Source organism: Ursus americanus, chromosome 5 (genome assembly GCF_024610735.1).
Source record: "Ursus americanus isolate L20-20 chromosome 5, mUrsAme1.1.p, whole genome shotgun sequence".
NCBI lineage: Eukaryota > Metazoa > Chordata > Mammalia > Carnivora > Ursidae > Ursus > Ursus americanus.
This window is the reverse complement of record NC_142131.1, coordinates 68,086,798-68,110,039: the sequence shown is the minus strand read 5'-3', so window position 1 is coordinate 68,110,039 and position 23,242 is coordinate 68,086,798. Positions and strand designations below refer to the sequence as shown.

The following is a 23,242-nucleotide window of genomic DNA, read 5'->3' as shown; positions in this document are numbered from 1 at the left end:
ACCTCACTGAGGTCACACAGTTCAGAATCAGCTATGTGCATACAGCAACTCTAAGAAAGCAACATCTTTTGTTGCCTTACTACACGTTGTTTGTTTTATTGCGACTCAGTGCGCTGATTTAACAGGAACTTACTGACGTCCTACTGTGCACAGGGTGGGCAGTGAGAAAAAGAAAATCGGGCAGTGAGAACCGGTTGCTTAGGAAGGTAGAGGGGACTCTGGAAATGACAGGAGAGGATCTGGAAAAGCTGTCCGCGTGAAAGGCAAGAGGCTAATAAAAGCAAAAGGCAGAGGTAACAGCAAAACGCTCCCTAGAGCGTCTGCCCTTTGGAGGACGGAGTTGATAGGAAATATTGCACGTGTCTGGAAGTTTCCCCGCTAATGTTGGCAGCGTGTGCATCTTCTCATTTAAGGCCCCACGTTGTAAAAGCAGCGATGAGAACGCAGAGCCGAGAGAAGAGAGAAATTTAAATTATTACCAGGATCTACGGAGGATGAAAGGAGTAGCGTGACTTTTTGTGGAGGAAAACTAATTGAACATAACCGAAAACTTCAATTTTTTTCCATGTAACAAAGCACTCTAATATTTAATAGTCTTGAATTTTTCTTTATCAGCTAATAAGTGACTGAAAGCCAAAGAAAACCAGCTGATAGCACTAATTCTGTTTGAGATTTCGGTTATTTTTCTTTTATATGCGAAGAGAGGCCATCTGTGCTTTTGGGCCATTCATCTCTCCACTTAACACAAATGATATTTTTGGCACTAGATACCGTGGCTGTGGAAACTTGGATAATCTTGGAAGCGGGTCTATCCACTGGGTGTGAGATTTTTTTAAAAAAAGAAAGAAACAAAAGACACAGGGATACTGAGAGTAGAACAGGAGGTGAGCAAAGGCCCTTTTGAGGGGAGACAGAGACTGACTCTAGGAAACTCTGGAAGGAAAATCGCGGAAATCAGAGTCAAGGGAGTGGGAGCAGTGAGTGTTGACAGGGACGCTCTGAGGGGGTGGGGGCCGCAGGAGCTCAGGGCTGAGGTGATCTGCGTGTCACTCTTGTCAGGCCTCTGGCAGAGGCTTCATGGTAGCTCGGCCTTTCATGGTGAGTGGTCGTCAACCAGAAAGGGATAAAGCCCCTGGTGACCTCTGAGTTTAAGCAATGTAGGAATTTAAAAATCCCAAGTGTTACTTTTGGGAACAACAGTACCTTTTACTATATAAACCCAGAGGTCCAGTCTCATATTGATAGTGTCAAAGAATGTGTGAGGTTGTGACAGCTGACTAATCGTGATGTAACAGCTTTTTGTGCTATCTCATGTCACCACAGTATAAATAGAAAAGAATTTTGATTTTTTTTTTTTTTTTTTTTTTTTTTTTTAGTTAGCAATGTCAACCGTGGTCCATCAAGTCTCTCTTCTTTACTATGATGCCTTGGCCAAATCTGTAACTTTCTGCTTACTTGTGACTTCACATTTGCTCCAAACTAGCTTAAAATCTTGGTGTTACTTCTGAATCGAAGTGTCCGCCTCTCCAGCCCAGATTTAGACCCAGGGTTCAAGGGACACGGCATGGGGACGGAGCCATGATTGGCTTTGTACACCTCACCTTAGCTCCTGTTCCCCTTTCTCTCTGCTGGGCTCAGTGTTGGAGACAAGGAGAAGGGAGGAGAGAAAAGTTAACCATCTCTTTGCTTAACTGGCAAAGGTCCTGGCACTCTCCCTGAAAGCTGTCATTGCTTCTCTGGATCACGGTCCTGGGCCACTAACGTCCTCTGTGGCAGCCTTCACGTGCTGACCCTCTGCTGGGCATGATGGGTGAGGTCTTCAGAGGGCTCTCTGGAGCCTCCCCGCTGATACCTGACAGGGAAGATCTCACCCGTCCTCCTCCCATACAGTCCCCTCAGCCTGTGTCACCCCCACCACTCTTACTGCCGGAGAACACTCTCCTTCCGTAGTGGGGTGATAGCACGCTCACCCCAAGCCCCCTTCTACGACGTCTTCTCAATCCATGGGTCATATCCTTGCCAGACACCTGGTGGGAGCGTGGGCTGCCCCACACACAGCCCCTGCAGGTCATTTCTCTCCAGTGATTTTTATTTCTGATGGGGAAGGCTCAGCAACAGATCACAGATGCTTCCCAAGCCAACAGGAACAGGAAAACAAAATTCCGCTCTCTCCTCGCAGGTGTCCCCAGCTTTCTGGGCCCACCTAGTGAAAGGGACAAAACAGCCCCCCTGACACTGCCTGCTCAGGAGACAGCCCCCTGAGGACAGTGGCAGGCTCTGCCCCTCCCAGCCAGCTCCTCCAAGGCTGGGTGGGATTGGTAGTGGTAGGACAGGTTCTGTTGCATATGTGTGGGCTCTGAGGCAGGTGTCTGATACGAATCCTGCCAACTCGCCAGAGGCTCTCTTGTGTGTGTGATGATACCCTTTGCCCTCTTCCCCACCCTGCCATGGGCTCTGGTAATTGGTATTGGACTAGCAGGAAAAGTTCCATTCAACTTTCTCTTTCGGTCATTACAAAATGTTGCCAGGGAGGTCTTGTCACGATCACGTGCCTCTGCATTTTCCCACAGACCTTGGTTGAATATGGAGCAAATGTCACCATGCAGAACCATGCGGGAGAAAAGCCGTCCCAGAGCGCCGAGCGCCACGGGCACACGCTGTGCTCCCGGTACCTGGTGGTGGTGGAGACCTGCATGTCACTGGCCTCTCAGGTGGTGAAGCTAACCAAACAGCTGAAGGAGTAAGTGGCCCGTTCTTTCCATTTGAGCCAAGTCTGGCTGGTTCTCACTTGGCTGAGGTTTGAGCCTGGTGCCTTGGTGAGCTGCCTGCATGCCGATTGTCTGGAAAATTCCTAGCCTTCTGCCCATCTTCTTGTCCTCTTCCCTCCCAAGTCCTGCCAGCCAGCATCCATGCGATGGGTGCCGTGTCTGCAGAGGGAAGAGGATACTTCCACGAGCAGACGGTGCAGAGCAAACTCCGTGAGCAGGGATGTGAGGCACGTCGGATGAGAGACAGCCTCTCTCTGTGTGCACAGCTCACGGCCCGATGACTTAAGTACACACACGCCTCATCCCCAAACTTCTGTCCTTTACATTCTAGGAAATCATAAAAAGCCTGAGAGAGAAGGGAAAAGAAAAACAAAACAAAACAAAAAACTAGACATAGGCCAGTTTCAGATTTTCAAATGAAAAATGTATATTTGGGGAATTACAGGCAGGTCATCGGACAACCATCACCAGTAAATTTATTATAAAAAAGAAGCCAACGATTCTTGAGTCCTTACAATGTAAACTAGTGTCCGGTCAGCGTGATGTTACTTAAAACCCTCTTGGTCTAGATGGAGTCCTGTTCTTGATGAGATTGTCAAACCGGTAACCATTGCCTACAGAGATGTCAGGAAGCATTTCTGGGAGGTTGTCATGCTATGCCTGACGAGAGGGGGAGAGAGGGGAAGCCATCAGGTAGGTCTTTAGCAGTCTGAAGAATCAAGGAGCCGCTACCGCTTGAGAGGACCAGGGTCAGGCCTTGGCAAACACACCAGCCAAGGTACAGTTGCCATATTGGGGAGGTCACTGAAAATCCCAATCGGTATTCAAAGTCATGTTGACAGATTAAGAGGATAAACCCGAAAAATTAGATTGTAGAAGCAAAATAGAGAGTGTTTTAAATTACTTTTAAAAATACTCTTTTTGGGACACCTGGGTGGCTTAGTCCGTTAAGCGTCTGCCTTCGACTCAGGTCATGATCCCAAGAGTCTGCTTCTCCCTCTACTCCTCCCCCCTGCTCCTGATCTCTCTCATACTCTCTCTCTCTCTCAAATAAATAAATAAAATCTTAAAAAATAAAAAAATTTAAAAAAATTATTTTTCCTTTTGGAAAGAGACCTATGATGGCTGGGAGGCCTTCACTGATCATTCGACAGTATGACAAGTCCTTAGACCCTCTGGCTCTTCTCTAAGCTGGGAGAAACCTTCATCTGTCTACTTCCGCCCTCTTGCCCTAGAGACCAGGTCTCTGTCCCCTCCCCCTACTCGAGTACTCACTTTAATGAGTTGGTTAGGATTTTACTAGACACATATAGTGTTTAAAAATTAAATATTAAAGGGGTTCCCTCCAAGCGTCCTCTGCCCAGTTACAGAAAACTCCCCTGGGGCAGGTGAGTTAGATGAGCTTCAAGGACTTAATTCAATTGAAGGGAAAATACACACAAACAGACAACTCAGTAAGTTATCTTTCCACAGCGAACACCCTTGTACATGTTTTTATGTGCTTGTGTAAGTATTTCTAAAAATAAGTTCCTAGAAAGAGAATTGCTAAAACACAGGGCATACGCATTTAAAACGTGGATAGATGTTGCCTAATATCCTTCCAGAAATGTTGTGGCAATATTCCTTCCCCCACCCCGGGTAGTGTATGGACATATCCTTTCAGAGAAGCTTTAAAATGGTCCAGTAGAATGTTTTTGGGTTTGTTTTTTTCCAAAAGATTCATACTCAGAGGAAAGATCACAAAACACTATCCTCAGTCCCTGTACCGTGGAGTCTGCGAGCTGTTCATGAGCTCTAATAGCTGTTTTATTGGTGAACTCTTCAAGGTCAGGGTCTTGGCTGCCCTCTCTGTTGATGGGCCCAGAATAAAATACACATGTACGCTAATAGATAACAGTTCTTCCATTGTCTCTGAAGCTGAATGCTGTAGACAGTTACAGTTAGGCCAGTGACAAGATAAAATATGAGAGTTTAGGCTGGAGACCCCAGTCTTTTACTTACTGTGTGCCTCAGTGAGACTGGCAGAACTAGACGTGAACAGGGAAGCCCACTGAGTATGGCTGCCGTAGCCCGTGCCCTTCAAGCTCCAGGCACCCCCAGCACAGAAAGTTACAGGAGGAGGAATGAAAACCATGAGTTTTTCCAGTTCAAAATTCTGAGTGAGAGAAGTCCAGAGTGCCTTTTCCTACCAGAATACCTTTACTAACTACAGTTAATAAACATAATTACTATTTAAAAAATGGCGACCTTCAGCTCTGTTAGAAGTCCTGATGTACAAACCTAGATATTACAGGTTGAATTATGCCACCCCCCCCCCGAAAATATAGGATAGAGTCCTAACCCCTGGTACCTCAGAATATCTGCTTTTTCGGAGATAGGGTCTTTGCAGAAGGAATCAAGTTAAAATGAGGTCATGAGGGTGTGCCCAAATCCAGTATCACTGGCATTGTCATCCAAGGGGGAAAGTTAGCTGTGGAGGCAGACACGCACAGGGAGAACACCGTGTGAACATGAAATCAGGGGTCAGAGTGATGCATCTACAAGCCAAAGAACGTCAAAGATCGCCAGCAAAGCACCAGAAACAAGGAGAGAAGCAGGGAACAGCCTCCCTGTCAGCCCTCAGAGGAAACCAACACTGCCAACCCCTCGGTCTCAGACTTCCAGCCTCCAGAACCATGGGAAAATAAATTCCTGTTGTTTTATCCCCCCAGCTGGTGGTATTTGGTTAACAACAGCCCCAGGGGACTAGGCATATGCCCATATATGTTCTCCTGTTTCGTGTACTTTTATATATTCATATTTCACAGATCATGTATTTAAAATTGGGCAGTCCTTGCTGAGGGCTTCTTTAGAATCTAGAAAGCAGAGTCCTTTTTTTCCCCCCATTCATACCTGAAATTCCAATCATCGGTCAACCCAATCGCTCCCAAATAGTTTTCTTAACTGTATCATAATTCACTTTGATACCTAACAAACCCTTTAAAAGTAGACTGTCAGCTTGCTTCATCTACTTTAGCTCCTCACTATTGTTCTTAAAAACTTGATTTGCAGTACAGCTTGTAAAGTGGGAAAATTAGAATGTTCTTATGTACTTTCATTTTTTATTATTTCTTTAGACTAAGGGTTAGCCAACTATAGACTATGGGCCAAATCCAGCCCACTGTCTGTTTTTGTAAATAAAGTTTTATTGGAACCCAGACATATACACATTCATTTACCAATCGTGTAGGATTGATTTCATGCTACAAAAGTAGAGTTGAGTAGTTATGACACAGACCGTATGACTCACAAGCCTAAAATATTTACTATCTGACCTTTTAGGGAAGAGTTTGCTGGCTCCTTCTTTAGACAATTAAGTTTTCAGTAGGTGAGTCACAGAATGAGTGAGACAAATTGAAATCACAGACTTTTCTTGTCTTAGGGATGAAAAGTTAGGACTGAGACTGACCATGTCTGAAAAATAGAGTACTTGGAGAGATGGAAGCGTTCATCCCAGTCTGATCTCACAGAATTCGATTTAGGTGGCCAATAGTGGTTGAGTACGCGCAGTGACACTTGGCAAGGAGAGCACTGGGCTTCCTCAAGCCCAGATCTAAGGTCCAGCAGCCATTTTAAGAACACTTGGAACTCAGGGCACCTGGGTAGCTCAGTCAGTGTCCAACTCTTGATTTTGGCTCAGGTCATGATCTCAGGGTCGTGAGATCAAGCCCATGTCAGGCTCACACTCAGCTGGGAGCCGGCTTAGGATTCTCTCTCTCTCTGCCCCTCCCCCCACCTCACACACTCACGTGTGTGTGCACACTCTCGCGCTCTCTCTCTCTCTCAGAAAAAAAAACAAAACAAAAAACTTGCAGCTCATTCATTTAGTTCCATGTCCTGGCTCATGAGAGGGCCCACCATTTTTTTTAAAGATTTTATTTTTTGAGAGAAAGAGAGCATGAGTGGGGGTCAGAGCTGGAGGGAGAGGGGGAGAAGCAGACTCCCTGCTGAGTAGGGAGCCTAATGCAGGGCTCGATCCCAGGACCCTGAGATCATGACCTGAGCCGAAGGCAGACACTTAACCGACTGAGTCCCCCAGGCATCCATGGCCTACCTTTTTTGAAGCTGATTGTATCCATTTTCTATTCCTGTTAATAAATTACCACACACCTAGTGGCTTAAAACAACACAAGCTCATCTTACAGCTCTATAGGTCCAAAGACCAGAATGGGTCTCCACATTAAAATCGAGGTGTCCACAGACCACATTCCTTTCTGGAGCCTGTAGGATGGGTCTGGTTGCAGAATCACTTCCTTGCAGTCATAGGACCGAGGTCCCTTCTTTTGCTGGCTGTTAGCAAAGGGTCATTGGCAGCCCCTAGAGGCCCTTGCGTTCCTTGCCTCATGGCCCCTTCCTTCGTCTTCAGAGACAGCAACCACTGACCTCATCTTCTCCTTCCTCCTCACTGTTAAAGACTTGTGACTAGATTGGATAACCAATAATAATAATAATAATAGTGCAGGAAAATCTCCGTGTTTTCCTATCAGCCGATAAATAATCTGGATTCTGTCTGCAACACTAATTCCCTTTTGCCATGAAAGGTAACATAGTCCCACCTTCCAGGAAGTAGAATGTGATGGACATCTTGGGGTGGGGGTGGGGGTCGCCACACTAATACTAGAGTTCAGTAAGTACTGCTTTTTCTTCTAAAGTCAGAATCAGTTGGCTTTACTTTTCTCAAGTTCTGTAATATGCTTTCGAAACAGATTTCAATTTCTGTAGCCCGTGGCTTTTAGCTGATTTTAAATTTAAAGCTCATTCTCATTCACATGCTCTTATCTCCAGAATAAAATGAGTGTTGCCATACCGTGTTTCCCTTCATGTAAGAAAACACCAAGTTATTTAATGGTTTTCACCCAATACTGAAATAGTTGTGTTGTTTTATTTTGCTCTTTTCTGATCACTAAACTAATTCAATTACTTTAAAGGTTTAAACAATTTGGAAAGAGTAAATAATATATGTAGGTATATAATTATAAGTAATACACACACACACAAACGTTATATAGAGAGAGATTTCTTAAAAACGGTATTATATTACATACAGTATTTTGTAATTTCCCTTTTATTAGGGAAATTTTTTCTGTGTCATAGATACTGAAATATATTATCATTTCAATAGCTGCCTTTATGGAAACAGCTAAATTACTGACTTACAGGCTTATTGATGAGCAATTGGGTTACTTACAGTTTTCCGCTAATGTGAATATTAAGCATCCTTGTGGGTTCTTAGGAAAATCGCTGCACCGCAAGGAAGAAGAATGTGCACGTTTGTAAGGCTTTGGGATTTGTTGCAATTTATTGCAAATCATCATGAAAAAGTTTACACCTACTCATTGATAGTAGTGGCCATGTATCAGAGAGCTTACGTGTCTTCGTTTGGTTTTCCTAGACAGACAATGGAACGCGTCACATTGCAGAACCAGCTTCAGCAACTTCTAGAAGCCCAGAAGTCAGAGTCACTCCTTTCTTCGCCCAGGTAATACCAGGAACATGGGTGGTTAGAGTTCTCAGTTGTCTTTAGTCTCTGAGCCTTCTTTTGGACTTTGAGAAAAAAAAATCTTTAAAGAAGACAACGTTTTATTTTTAAAAAGAGGAATAACAATGAGACGTTACAGGGGGAAAAGGCTCTGGACCTAAAGTCGGAAGACCTGGGTTCCTCTCTGGCTCCGCCCTTTCTTCATTCCCCGGTTGTAAGCAAGTCACGTACTCTTTCAGACTCCTTCGTTTCTTCATCTGTGAAATGGGAATAAGAATATACAGGTTCATAAGGTGGTAATGTTGTTGAAAATGAGCATAATGGATAGAATCGGTGCAGAAGTGAGGTGTAAACGGTAAAGCAGTAGACAAACATACCGTCATGGTGTCAAGTGTGAGGCACTATGCTTTGGTCATGGTTGCCACTCTGGAGTATTCGCAGATGGATTTGCTCAGACACGAAGGGATAATTCTTATTCCCGTCCTGTTGTTCTTTGTTGTAAGTCATTCGTGGCAGTGAAGGAAATCAGTGATAGGAAATCCCCTCATATGTTCTTCATCATCTTTCAGTTCGCCGTCCTCCCCAGCTTCCAGAAGGTCCCAGTGGAAATCTCCAGATGTGGATGATGAGTCTGTAGCCAAAAGCAAACCTGGAGTCCAAGAGGGGATTCAGGTTCTCGGAAGCCTGTCAGCATCCGGCCGGGCCAGGGCCAAAGCAAAAGACGAAGATTCAGACAAAATCCTACGCCAGTTACTGGGGAAAGATATCTCAGAGAGCGTCTGCACCCAGGAAAAGCTGTCCTTGGAATTCCAGGACGCTCAGGCTTCCTCTAGAAACGGCAAAAAGATCCCTGCAGAGAAGAGGGAGCTGAAGTTAGCTCGGCTGAGGCAGCTAATGCAGCGGTCCCTGAGTGAGTCCGACACCGATTCCAATACCTCCGAGGACCCCAAGAGCACACCTGTGAGGAAACCTGACAGGCCCCGGCCGCAGCCCATCGTGGGGAGCGTGGAGAGTGTGGATAGCGCCGAAAGCTTGCACCTGATGATAAAGAAACACACTTTGGCGTCGGGACGTAGGTTTCCTTTTGGCATCAAGGCCTCCAAATCTCTGGATGGCCATAGCCCGTCCCCCACCTCAGAGAGCAGCGAACCTGACTTGGAATCCCAGTGTCCCGGCTCAGCGACCACTCCCCCCAGCCAGCCCTCTGGAGACCCCATTCAGCCCAGCCCTGACAGTACCGCCGCCCAGAAAGTGGCCATGAGCCCCAAGAGCGCCCTCAAGTCTCCATCTTCCAAGCGCCGGACCTCCCAGAACTTGAAGCTCAGAGTGACCTTTGAGGAGCCTGTGGTGCAGATGGAGCAAACTAGCCTTGAGGTAAATGGGGAGAAGGACAGAGATAAAGGCAGGACCCTCCAGAGGGCATCCGCAAATAGCGAATCGGGGGACCAACTGAAAAGGCCTTTTGGAACCTTCCGGTCTATCATGGAGACACTCAGCGGCAACCAGAACAATAATAATAACTCCCAGGCAGCCAACCAGCTAAAGACGTCCACACTGCCCTTAACCTCCCTTGGAAGGAAGACAACAGACGCCAAGGGAAATCCCGTGAGCTCTGCGAGCAAAGGAAAGAATAAGGCGGTGAGTGCTATTTGGAGACTTTGAATTCACTATGCTGTTCCTCACACTACAGATTGGTGACCTTTGCCACCACCAGGGAATCCCCAGAAAAATTCCAAACGGTTGCATGGAAAGCCCAGTCCATGTGTTTTCTAACGAGATATGTCACATTAGAGTATAGACACTTTGCTCTTCCTTTGGAAAATACTCTAAGAGAGAAAGATCAAATACATCACAGGATGTTACATTCTGGTCTCCCAGTTGCCCTAAATAGTGTGATCCCTGAGTGTTAGGAGTCCTAAACTGGGAGGCATTTCTGTAAGATCAGACCACCCGTCGATGTGAAATCAGGCCCTTCCTTGGCCCTGATTTTTCCTCCGGAAGAGTTTGTTCTCCTCATATGACCAGCTAGTTTATTCTCAAGCCCAATGAAAGAGCACATAAATAGATACTCTATTTCTAAAGACTTAACTGCTCAACCTTGGAGTGACCTTTGAAATGAATACACCCCAGGGCCCTCCTCATTTACGACACAAACCCATGAGTGTTGCCAGGGGGATGCTGGAGCGGCCCAAAGAGCTCAGTACGTGAGGGTTGGCCGGACGTGCCATGAACTACATTTCGTAATTGCATTTCCTGGAAAACCATGCACTGTAATCTGTGGTTTAAAACCAGTGAATAAGAGATACGCACATCTTTTTAGGCGACGTTTGCTGTGTGCTCTGTGCGTGCCATGCCATCCCCCAAAAATGGTGTAGCATCCAAAATGCAGAACTCTGAGGAATGGAAGGACCCAGAATAGCCATCTCTAGTCTAGAGACTCCCAACCTGCATAATTGATTATTATGCCATAAGGTGAAATTCCATCATGGTGAGGGTCACGGTCTGTCCAGATTCCTTTTGCAACACCGAAATCGAGTTAATATCTCGTTATTATTCTGTTAATATGTCTCTAAGTAACTGAACTCCAGTTTTAACTATACATTGATTTCCAACGAGAATTGTCTTTGTCGTAAAGGGCTTCAGCGTGTCTGTATTTCAGCTAGGAAAGTCCCACCCCGTGCCCCACACCCTGGCCCCTTTGGGTGTCCCCTATCCAGCCTTACCTTGCTCAAACAAGACTCTCCCAAGTCACTTAATGGGTTCTGTCACTCAGGAGTGAAAGAATGAGCTCAGCAGCTCCCCGCGCTCCTGAAAGTATGTATGACTCTTCTGTCCACTAATCTGCCTCCCGCATGCCTCCTGTTTATTGAGACATGTGCATGTGCCGAGCTTTGTTGCATGTTTTCAGATGATGTTTAATCGCACCTCTCTAGGAGATGTACGGCAGCTGCGTCACCCTTTCTTCTAACACGCTGACCGGAGAGCCTCTGCGTAACCATGCACGGTACGTGGTGCTAGCTAGCGGGGCCCTCGCACAGTGAGGCCATGCCTTTGCTTCCAGTAGCATGACCTTTGAAACCACGGTCCCAGAGCACCCTTAGCAGGCGCTAATACCAAGAAAGAAGAATATGACACCTCCCCTGCCACACACACCCCAATAGAAGCAGCCAGTTACTTATAACGGGGCCTTAGAAAGGGACCAAGTGCCCGATTGGCGGGGCTTTCTTCCAGCCGCAGAGGGCACAGGAATCTACTCACCTTACAAACATGCTGAGTCTCCCGGTTGACTTTGGCTTTCAGTCTTTGTTTTAATGGAGTCAAGTACCAAGTAAGTATAGAAATTAAATTTCCTGTCGCGGGTGGACGGAGTCGATCTCTGATCAGAATCAGAGCTGTGAAGGAGAGCTGAGGTTTTATTTCATTGCTGATCCTAGACTGAAAGCGCCTTTCATCACCACGCTTAGGGGAAGCAAGGCCCAGCCATTCTGAAATTGCTCTCGCTTAACGCTCAGAACCCCAGTGCCCAGCCGTTAGCACATCTGTGTGTGCCCACCAGTCAAACACGGGGCTTTCCCAAACAAAATGTTTATGCTTCAAAATGCATGGACTGTGTACAGAAAAGGATCATCTTCGAAGGTCTCCAGTAGCTCAGGCGCCTCTCTGGGCAAAGTCCTTCTGCATCGGGGTTTTCTTTCCTCTCTGGGGAATGTGCACAACTCCCGCTCCCGGATGAAGCAGGAAACGGGAGGAGTGAAAGGAGAGCCCTGGAGGGCGACTTCCTGCATTTGGTGCCTGGTTTCTGGCTTCTTTCAGAAGAAACCCCCAAATTCATGTCAAGGGAAGCTGTCACTTTTAAATCATTCAAACTTGCTTTAATTTAATTATTTAAAAGAAAAATACAGCCACGCCCTGCAGCACCCTTCCAAAGTCCTCCGCAGTGCATTTGTGAATGTGCGTCTGTTTCTATATATGATAAACACACCCAAATAGGGGTGTATGTGTCATGAGTATAAATTTTAGTTAAGAATACTAAGGCGCAAGTAACGTCACTCTTCTTTTTTTGACCCTTTAAATCAAATTTAATCTGCTCCAGGTCTCTGGTCAGCCCAGAGGAGAAGTAAATCTCAGGCATTTCAGGGATTGCCCCTGGGGGTCTCATTAATTCAGTACATTCAAGGAAGCACCTTGGAGCTTAGGTATTTACTGGTCACAAGCATTCAGCTTGGGTCAGGCTCACACGGTGCCCTAGTCTGGGCTGCTTCCGGCCACCCTGGGGCAGGGAATCTCAGCCAGTTCTATGAACCCAAGACCCGGGGTAGAAAGGAAATAGAAAAAAAAATGTCCATTCCCTTCCCAGACATTGGTACCGGGCTCTTTCTGTTCCTCTCAACCCACCTCCCCAACCCCATACCCGTCTCAGTCCCAGATGAGGTTGGATGTGTCTTCCGGTACCTGGAAAATTCTGCTTTTGTCCTTAAACAGAAGTTACCAACAATACCCTCAGGGAAGGCAGCACAAAGACTTGACAAACTCTTGGGAGGGGGAGAAGGAGAACACCTCTCATCTCTCGAAGGTTCCAGAGTACCTGGAAACAAGACAGTATCACAGTAAATTGACCTACCAGAAATATTTCATCTGTCTTTTTACAAGCCAAGAAACAAAGCTGAACACTCTCTGACTCTCCGATAATAGAAATATAAAAGTCAGAGCACCAAATGAGGCTTTGGGGCTCCTGAGCTATCCAACACAAGGTTAGCCCTTTCCTACTCAGTTTAGGGAACAATCCGTCTGAAGGCTCAGTTTTGAACCTCAGAGTCACTGGGTTTACATATTAACAGAGTTTAATTTCAGCGATAACCTAGAAACCCGAAAATAAAAATATTCAGTGTATTTAAATAAACATCCTGACTCCTTCCCCTCCCTACCTTATAAATTAACCTCGACTTTATCATGGTTTCTGCTTAGCATGTGTTCCACAGAAAGTGAAAAGTCATTCGTTGGACCACGCTGGAGAAGGCAGTTTTCTCAGATTCACTCATAATGGCACAGAGGCAGAGGGAACAGGGCCAAGTTCACTCCTTAGAAAAAATAAGGATAGACGGCTATAGTGGAAATGAAGATTTCTCAGAGAAATTAACACTAGCATGAGACTGTGGGCATGAAAAACACCTAATTGACTCTAGTGCTTACTTCATTTTGTCTAGGGGACCCATCAAAGGAACGTCCCACAGAAAGATAAAATAGAGAAAGGAACCCAAGTGTTCATCACTCAGTGATGCCTTCAAATCGTGGCCCAAGAATTTGCTTGGAAGCTGAATGGCTCCTCTCGGGTAGCAGAGATCCCCCAGGATTACATAACTTTGGAATCCAATGGCAGTCCTTGGGTTGGAGTTTGTCCCAAACGTTAATGCCACCAAATGGCCCTATTGCCATGGCTCTGGGAGAAAGAGTGGGGCCTCAGATCCTAGTCGCTGGAGTCACATTTTAGTTCCTAGGAAATGTTTATTTTTCCTGGTAAGGGAAAAATATGGGCAATAAATACATTTGAAAGAACATCACCTCTGTGTGGGGGTTCTGTTTGCTATTTATTTTCCTAAATTGGTCACGGCTTGATGGCAAAGAATCTAAATTTCTTTTCAATGCCCTTTAAAATTAGATTCGACTCCATTACTTTGGACAGCTTTCCCAGAGTGTTTCCACAGCCGAGGACGGCTTTGTTTATAACAAGCAGATTTATCTTTGCTTTTTCTTATCAAGGACAAGTTGGTTTTGAGTTATTACAACTCCAAGGGAATGTTTGCAATTACTTGTCTTAAAACGCCAATAAGACATTCATTTCCCAGAGTTTAAGTCTAAGTGAGACCTGGAACACGTGATGTGAGCTTTGAGTCCAGCTACCAAGAAGCAGAGGGCATCATCCCCTGGCCACCACCAGCCTCACTGTGACCACAGTGCCGCTAGGACCCTTGTCCTAGCACCAACAGGAAAGCAGACTTCTTCAAAAGACATTAAGTAATGAACACCATTAGTGTGGGTTTTACTGCCAAGGAATTAGCCACACGGGAAGTGATACATCCAGAGCCAAGAGCTCTTGTATCCAATATTTTGCATTGATGTCAAGGTTGTTCAATAACCACTTCAACAGGAGTCGTACGTTGGGCCTGGGATGACATGAGGTGTGGCAGTGGTCAGCTGCTGGGCCCAGTAGAAGGTCAGAGTGGAGGGTGCCCACCCCCACCAGCACACACGCACACACAGACTCACACACACACATGCACACAAAGACACATAGACACACACACACTGTATGTTCTTACTGTCAAGATATCAGGCTAAACAGAAAAATGAACAAAGATGTGGAAGCCATTGGAAAAGTGGAGGTGAGGCCCTGGCTGAAAGCTGTCTCCCAAGTACAGTGTGTACCCCTCAGCCCCACTGACGAGCACTTCCAGACTCGTGATGGAAAAATCCAGTCGGCACCAAAAAGGAGCCCCCGATCTTGCTGAACAAAGGCATCCTCACTATCATTTCTCTGGATATAAGAAAATAACCGCATTCTAATCTTGTCTTTAATTTTTTACCTTGAAGTATCTATTTTTAACCCGTATGCTTTTTAAGAATTCTTGAAGGGATGTGTCTGTAATTTCTTGGTCACTGTTATATTACCATGGCTCTCTGATAAGTGCTGAGGACATAGTTCTAGAGTGACCTCCCCAGGAGCAGAGTCTTTCCAATGTAACTGTTCAGAAAAGTTGTTTCAGGTGCTAATATGAAAAGGGGATTTAGTGATTACAGACATTAGCATTATTGCTCAAAAACTATAGTTTCGACTTCTAAGCCCTGGTCTGAGGTGGATGTTCCTTTCTAATATACTAGCTCTAGAGCCTGTCCATCAGAAGGAATAGATACTAGATCCCTGAGGTGCTTTCCTCTCCTCCGGAAACCCCTAGAGCCCACCTGTTCTCCTTCCCCTCCACTCCTCCTCATGTGTTCCCAGATTTTGTGTTCCCTGTACAACTCTTGTGTCTCCCACCCTCACCTCTGCCTCCTTAGGGTTCATATTAGTTTCGGAGGGAAAACCCGTATTTCACACTGGAGCTTTGTCCCAATGACTTAGAAGAGACCCCAGTCTTGAACATTTCCCCAAGGGCAGGTTCTCCTTTGCATAGGCCACGGTTTTGCATTGTCCTTGGCTGTTGCATAGCAGAATCTTGTGTGTGGAGGGAAATACTCAAGTTATGGGGGATAGTTAAAACGATCAGATCCTCCCAATGTCTCGGCACAACTTAGCAAACTCTTTATAGAAGCCACCAGAGTTCCTAAGGTTGACCAGAGAGCATGATTCGCAAATGGAGTTTCTTCTCCGTACCCCCACTGGGAAAAGGAGAAAACATATTCTGCCACAGGAAGACAACGAAATATAGTGTTGTCTCCAAGTATGAAGAGTTGAGACGTAGAAAAAGCTATTGCAACTAAGATCCCACGTTCAGTCTTCACGCACCGGCCTTGGAAGGCAGGAAATGAACATGTGGAACAGCCCTAGACTAGAAGTAGGAGGGGACAGAGAGAAGACCTTCCTTCAAAACCAAAACCATCCCGCTAGAAACACATTCTTTCAGCATGCGAATCCTGGTTTAAGTGCACACAAAATGGAAAAACTACTTCCTTCTCCCCCTCCCACCTCCCCTTTCCTCCCTCCCCTCCAAGGTCCAGATTTGGACTGTGAAATGTCACAGGGGAAACTGTCTTGTTCGTGCCCTGTGGGCACCATCTCTGCCACCACAGGAGTGTTTCTAAACATTAAAAGAGCAGTGCCTGTCTATAAGCTCTGAGGAAGGCTGGAGTTTCCAAGAAGCAGAAATTCATTTGAGGTTTAAAAGTACCAGCTAGAGACTTTACCCAGACAACTTCCAGTACCTTCACCAAGCATCCCTGCTCCAACCACAGCCATCTGGGATTCTCCTTCCCACTAAGAACAGTGCAGATATATTACCTCCCGAATGCCACATTCCCAATTTGCCAGTGCGCTCACTGCACCACCGTCTTTCGCTCTAAGCTGGGCATTTTGCTGTGCCAGCACAAGGCATGCTGCCTTTCTAAAGGAGATCAGAATCCAGAGAGCGTGAAAAGAGGATACAGTTAAAACACAGTAAACTCCATGAAATGTACAGGAGCTTCATGAAAGTGGGGACCCTTGACAGCCTCCCCACACCCCCATCTGTACCCCCAGCGTCCAGCTCGGTGCCTGGCACGTGGAAGAGACTTCATAAATATCTGGCCAGAGGGAGAGTGGAGAGAGGAAAGGAAGAAAGAAGAGGTGAAAGAAATAAAATAAAAAGGACTGAGCCTGTCATCCCAAGAACGAATGGTGTCCTACATCTAAATTAGGCCCTTGGATTACAAGCCTCCCTACCTACAGTGAGTTTTTAGTGTGGGCAGGGCAAGTTCATTCTTTGAACTGGAATCCCATTTTTTAGCACATAGGACTTAGAGATTTGCTCTCAGTAAAGTTCTGAAGGAGATCACAAAAGTAAGAAACTCTCCCTGTTTTGGTTATCAGTGGAAGTATAATGCATGCCCGTGGACCCTTTTAGACTAATCCTCCAAGTAAATTGCTGTCTGGTCACGATGGGCTATGGAAATGTGGAATCCGTGCCTAGATGAATCAGCAAGTTAGATTACTTGCAAAACTGTTATTTAAATTTAAGCCTTTTCTTCTTCCCAATTTTGGTCACTAAGAATGTGATTTCATATCCAAAAATGAAATCAAGGAACAGCAAATTATCTGCATAATTCATGCCAGAATTACCCAAACACTTTTGTTCTTTTGAATACTGGTAATTCAGGACTAGGTAATTGAAGGATTCAGGGAGGCTTGAATTATCCTGATATTATTCAAATAAATGCCTCAAATATACACTCAGCTCTAATCATGCTGGGTTTTGTCCTGCAGAAAGTTTCTTTTTTAGTGTTCTTGACCACAACACCCCTTATATTAAAGCAGAAATACTTTGTTAATGTCTAAATGATGATATCATCCTTAAACTACAACCTAAGCCTTCTTTTTAACTTTTATTTATTTTTCATTTGATTTTTTGTCAAAGTGCTGTAGGTATATGTATATAACAGTAATGCTAGTGTTCTAGCAAAAATTGGCTCTCCTCTGTCCAACCTACCCTGTTCTGTGTTCCCACTCCCTGCGTCACACACTTGACTTTCTTTCAGATGTATTCTCTAGTATTCTGTATTGCTAAATCACATACTCATACAGATATTCAACTTCAGATATTCTCTTTATTGCCTCCTGGCGTTCCACCATAGAAGGTAAAGTGATAGCTAACACTTTTAAAGCATTTACAGTGTACCAAAGAACATTCTAGGTGCCAAATGCATATTACCTGTTTTAACTTTCACAGTAACACAATATGGTAGATACTATTATTGTCAAATTTTGCAGTTTGGAAGCCAAGGCACAGAGAGATTATGTATCTTGCCCAAATTTGTACAGTAATGATAATAATAAACTATGAAGCCAGGTTTCCAAAAATCTGTATTCTCCAAATGAATCAAACTTATCTAGCTCTATTTTAATGCCCAACCCCGCCCCCCACCCCGAAACACACACACATGCACACACACACGAGTGCACACCCCTGCTTCCTCTTCCCACCATTATTAATACAGTTGTATTTCTCTTTGGGGTTAAATCAGTATTTGGTGCTTATTATTACTATGGCTGTCTAAATATTAATCACACTAGGTCTATGCATTCCTTCCTAATTATAACTTTACATTTTGGAGGGGAGAAAGTAATTTTGACTTCTCAGTTTACAATTCACTTCTCAACACTTTGCGGGAGACAGAAACCTTCCTTCAGCACATTCAGACAAATCAGGTGTCTCTCAGTTTGTCTGTTCATGGAGACAACCTCTTTCCTCCTACCCAGTCTGGACTGCAGTGCTATACAGCTGTCTTCTGGGTGTTTCCAGAAGAATAATTCCCCAATTATTCTGGGAATTGCTTCTGCTTCTGCTTCTCTCCTGCGTAGAGCCCTATTTCCTGAATCTGTCTTTTCCCATTTTGGGTTTATGCTCTTGTTTTGGTAAACACATCTTCCCATCTTTGGGAGGCGAATGGGTGCTAAATTTGTTGAGACCTTGCCTGACTGAAAACATCTTCAATTTGCCCTCATACTGGATTAGGTGTGTTTGGCTGGGTATAGAATTCTAGGTCGGAAACAATTTTCTCTCAGGATCTTGAACACATTGTTTCATGTTCTTCTTGCTTCTAATCTGTCTGTTGTGAAGCTCCATTCCTCTCTAATTGTGAATCCCTTGGAAGCTATTATGATTTTCTCTCTATTCCCCCGTATTTTGATTTCTTGATGCTTTGTCATGATGCCATTTTCATTCCTGACATGTGGGCACTCAGCAGTCTTTTTTGATCTGGAAATCTCTATGCTTCAGTTCTGGGAAATGATTTTGTACAATTTCTTTGAACATTTTCTCCATTGCAATTTCTCTGTTCATTCTTTCTGGAAATCATATTACTGCAATGTTGGACACACTGGATAGATCCTCCGATTTGTTATTCTTCTATCTTTATCCATACTTTTGCTTTTTCTAGTTCTTTTAGGAAAGAACTAACCTGTACCTTCCAACCTTTCTAATTTTTTTATTTTTGCCATAATAGTGTTAATTTTTAAAGGTACTTTGTTGGTTTTCTCTTTGTTTCCTCTTTGTAGCATTATACATGCAGGACTTACTTAAATGTTACAATCAAATACAAATGTATATTTTTTTTCTTTTCTTCCTTTTTGCAGTAAAAGTGGTGTTTGCTACACACAGTTTTGCTTCTTGCTTTTCTTCACCTAACACAATGAGGGTCTGTATGTATTAGTATATAGTTTCTTTATTATTTTACATAGCTACATATCCTTTCACTGTATGAATGTACTGTTTATAATCCTTCATTTTATTGAGATTCTGGTCTTCTTCTTTTGACTTCTAGCAGCTCTTCATATTTTACATATTAGGAAGACTAACCCTTTGTAATATGAGTTGCAGACATTTTCCCAGTTTTTCTTGTTAAAGATGTTTAAAGTTCTCTTTGTCTCCCTATGTTATTTCTATGCACTTTGACTTCCATTTCTCTGTTTATTTTGGTCCCTGTCTTTCACAGGAGCACTTTCCTCAAATATCTGATGGTCTCTGACTCATTTATAGTCACTGAAGCTGAACAGAAGCTCCGACTTTATGGGTGAGGCTTGTTGACGGGTAGATGCTGCTTCACGAACCGGTGCGGACTAGGCTCTTTGTTGGGAAAGACCCCGTCAGTATTTGTAGGTCTTTGCTCTTGGCCACTTCATTTCTCAGGTTAAGGAAACATCTCCTGCTAGGGCCCATAACCTGAGTGCCAAGAATTCATGAGTCAGATTAATAGGAGATGGGTTGAGAATCATATTCGCACTTTCTCACTTAGGGAGACTTTCATTTAATCTCATGGTTTCCACCCCCTTTTCTTTGGTTCATGCCTTACAGATTGTAGCCTCCAGTCTTCTTTCACAATGGGAAGGAGGTACTCACCCAGCTACAGTGGGTCTGAGAGGTAATCTGGGATATGAATTGCTACTTCCAAACATTTTTCGAATAATCTTCCCATTTTCACCCCCACTCAGCACCCACTGTCACCTTCAGGAATACATGGTGCTTTTGGTTTCTATGATCTTGCAGCACAAATCAGTTTGTTGGGTTCCCTGCCCATAGGCTTAGATTTCTGCATTTTCTACTCTGCTAAATCAACTCCACATGCCCACCCACTTTCCTATTTCTGAAATAGTGTTGGTATTTTGTTTATTATCATCGCCTCTCACTTCCCTTATTCATTTGGGTTTATGCCTTTCTTATTTCTTTACTTTCCTTTTAGTGTTGCTTTGTAAGAATGGGGTGATGAATGTGTGTATTTAATCCATCATTTTTAATTGGAAATCCCTAGAACGTCTTTTAACCAACCAGGTTTTTCTTTCCCCTTCTTCCCTTTCTTGCCCATAGACACTCTCTAAAGTTCTCTTCAGGGGCACCTGGCTGGCTCAGTTGGTAAAGCTTGCAACTCTTGATCTCAGAGTATTAAGCTCAAGCCCCACGTTGCGTGTAGAGATTACTTAAAAATAAAAACACTAGGGGGAATGAACCATGAGAGACTATGGACTCCGGGAAGCAAACTGAGGGCGTCCGAGGGGAGGGGGGTGGAGGAATGGGATAGGCCGGTGATGGGTATTAGGAGGGCACGTATCGCATGGTGCACTGGGTGTTATACGCAAGTAATGAATCTTGGAACTTTACATCAAAAACTAGGGATGTACTACTGTATGGTGACTAACCTAATATAATAAAAAATTATTATAAAAAAATAAAAATAAATAAAATCTTTAAAAAAATAAAGTTCTATTCAGAGGAATAAATAAAGTAAGAATCAGAACTTTGAGGTGGTGATGAGGATCAAATATTTACTGGAACACTGAGAATAGACTACATGGTCTTTGTAAGCAAGCACAATTTCGAGGCCATAAAATCCCACTTGAAGCTCTCCGTCCAAATATGTCCTCCTGTTAGCAAGTAGCATTACTGGAAACACTTTGTTTTTGTCTGATATAGCAAGAAGAAGGAATTTATTAATATGTAGGCTCACCCACCTTCAGGAGATGACTCCTTTCTGGAAGATGTTTGTACCCAGAATATGAGTAATATCCCATGAAAATGAAAGCATCTACCCAGAGGGGAATTCACTTACAAAGCACAACTGTTTCCAGGCTTAAGCTTCTGCTTCTTTTCATAAGCTTACTAGGTATCAAATACTTGGCGGGACGGGGGGGGGGGGGGGACAGCATTTCTTTTTCCTGGTTTTTTCTTTTTCCCCTAGACTTACCTACTTACGATCTTCCAACAGTAATCACACACCCAAAAAATATCTTCTTTGAACGATTAAGACTCCAGCTTATTGGACATTAAAGATGTCACCAATGAATCCATGTCAATAAAATATAAACATCTCTTGTTTCCACTCGACCAGCATTACTATACTTACTATCCTATTTGACGTGACTTTGACATGAATTTGATAAAATTCACTTGACTAGAATTATGCCTGGACTCCAATCAGCATGACTGAGAAATTATTTCCAGAGCCAAATTAAAAAGTGTTTGCTAAGTGTGTGTTATTACATGACTATAGCTTTTATTGTTTAAAGAGTGATTTATATGAAAAGAAAATCATTTGCCTACTGGAATGAAGTGTTCTTCAGTGTGGTTTGTATGAGGATAATTTCCATGTTTGATGAGCTGTTTAGTGGTGGTGTCTTGTAACTTGACTATAGTTTTATCTAATTCTGGCCTTTATGGTTTTTCTTCTGCTTAGGCATAATGACATCAATAGAAAAATGAAGAAATCCTACAGCATAAAGCACAATGCTGAGCCAGAGTCAAAAGAACTCTTCTTGTAAATCACTTTTTTCTTGTCTCTCATTGCTGCCCTTTGGACACCATTGGAAATTTCTGGACTATCCACTGTGGAAATAGAATCATGAGAACAATGCCTCACCAGCAGAAGAACATATCAGGATGCCTTAAATTTATAGTACTAGACTATATAATACACATTTTTGGGTGATATTTGTATATATAACTTGTTTCTAAAGAGATGCTGTTTAAAAGCATGATTTGGGCCAATGTATGTTTTTTAAGATTGGATTGGTTCACCCTCCCCACACGACATCCACCAAGCCACTGGCGCCATCTTGTCTTTCATCAGTTGCATGAATATTTGCTAATGTTGATTGAACTTTTCTTTCCCAGTAAAATGGGCAGTTTGGGCTCAGCTCCTCAATGAGAACAGGTCAGTGGTATTGTTTTCTGTCAAGAATGTTCTTTCTGTCATTTCTACTTTTTGTATAAAGGAAATAAAACAATGTTAACAGCACCTAGAAGCTTGGGGCACCTACTTTCTAATAAGCCTGTGATGTTCTGCTTTCTAAGGGACGTTGAGAGTATTTTGATTGCTGATATTTTATTTCAGGAACAAACTGCCCGGTTTAGCTATTTTCCCATAGGGGTGAAATAAAACATTCTAGTTTTCATTAAGTACTAAAGGATCAGACAAGTATATAAAGTAAGTCAATTTCTTCTGTCTTCTCAAATTCCAGCGTTGACATGAGAAAATACTAATGACAGCTAAGGATTCAGCCCCTGCTTGGGTCACTTTTTCTGTCTAGAACACATTATGAGACCTGTCTAATCCCTTTAGGAGACAGTGTGGAGCCTGAGTTTATAAGAACCGTATTGTTGATACAGCTCTTTCAGTCCATGTAAGCAGTAAGTTCCAGATGGTTTCGTCCTATCATGTAAAAATATATTTCTGTTGAAACTTCAAGAGTTTTATTTTCAAAGTGTTGGCATGGCCCATAAGAGGCCTGTCAAATTTTAGTTTGGAAGTTGAATGTGTTCTTACCCGTAAGAGGGAGCCTTGTATGCTATTCACAGTTACTAGCAGTGCCACGGCCGTCAAATGGGGACCGTTCTGCATCCTCGTGGACACAAGAGGCCAAGGTTCTGAGTTAGGAGGTAATCTTGCATATATGGGTTATCTGACAAACTTGGGCTTGACAAGATGCAACGAGGTATAGAAGAAGGACCTAATATTCAAGTACCTTTTAGGTACCAGCCACACCTATGTAGAGATATTACTACTACCATTTTATGCAAAGTAAACTTCAGAAAGCTTTAAGTCCTATGTCCAAAGTAATACTACTTGTAAATAGCAGACTTGGCTCTGGCCCAGGTTTGCTCATTATTCCCACTGGACTATCCTATCTGTCCTGCATGATGCTATCTCTTTAGTGCATTACCCACTGGACTGATACACGGGGATCATGAGTTGTGTTGGCTCTACTTCTGGATGACTC

At 43.8% G+C, this 23,242-nt stretch overlaps 1 protein-coding gene across 6 annotated transcripts in view; it reads left to right on the top strand.

Annotated features, from left to right (window-relative positions):
• The window catches only part of SNCAIP (synuclein alpha interacting protein), a 150,557-nt gene extending 128,297 nt beyond the window's left edge, over positions 1-22,260 (top strand). For 5 of the 6 annotated variants that reach the window (XM_045794852.2, XM_045794856.2, XM_045794853.2 and 2 more), the window contains 5 exons: positions 2,571-2,740; positions 8,200-8,286; positions 8,856-9,924; positions 11,220-11,290; positions 21,700-22,260. In XM_045794852.2, coding sequence (XP_045650808.1) covers positions 2,571-2,740; positions 8,200-8,286; positions 8,856-9,924; positions 11,220-11,290; positions 21,700-21,784 — 1,482 coding nt within the window. In that variant the 3' untranslated portion in view covers positions 21,785-22,260. The remainder of the gene's footprint in view (positions 1-2,570; positions 2,741-8,199; positions 8,287-8,855; positions 9,925-11,219; positions 11,291-21,699) is intronic. The other variant, XM_087862356.1, reaches the window with a different exon arrangement.
• The last annotated feature ends 982 nt before the right edge of the window (positions 22,261-23,242 follow it).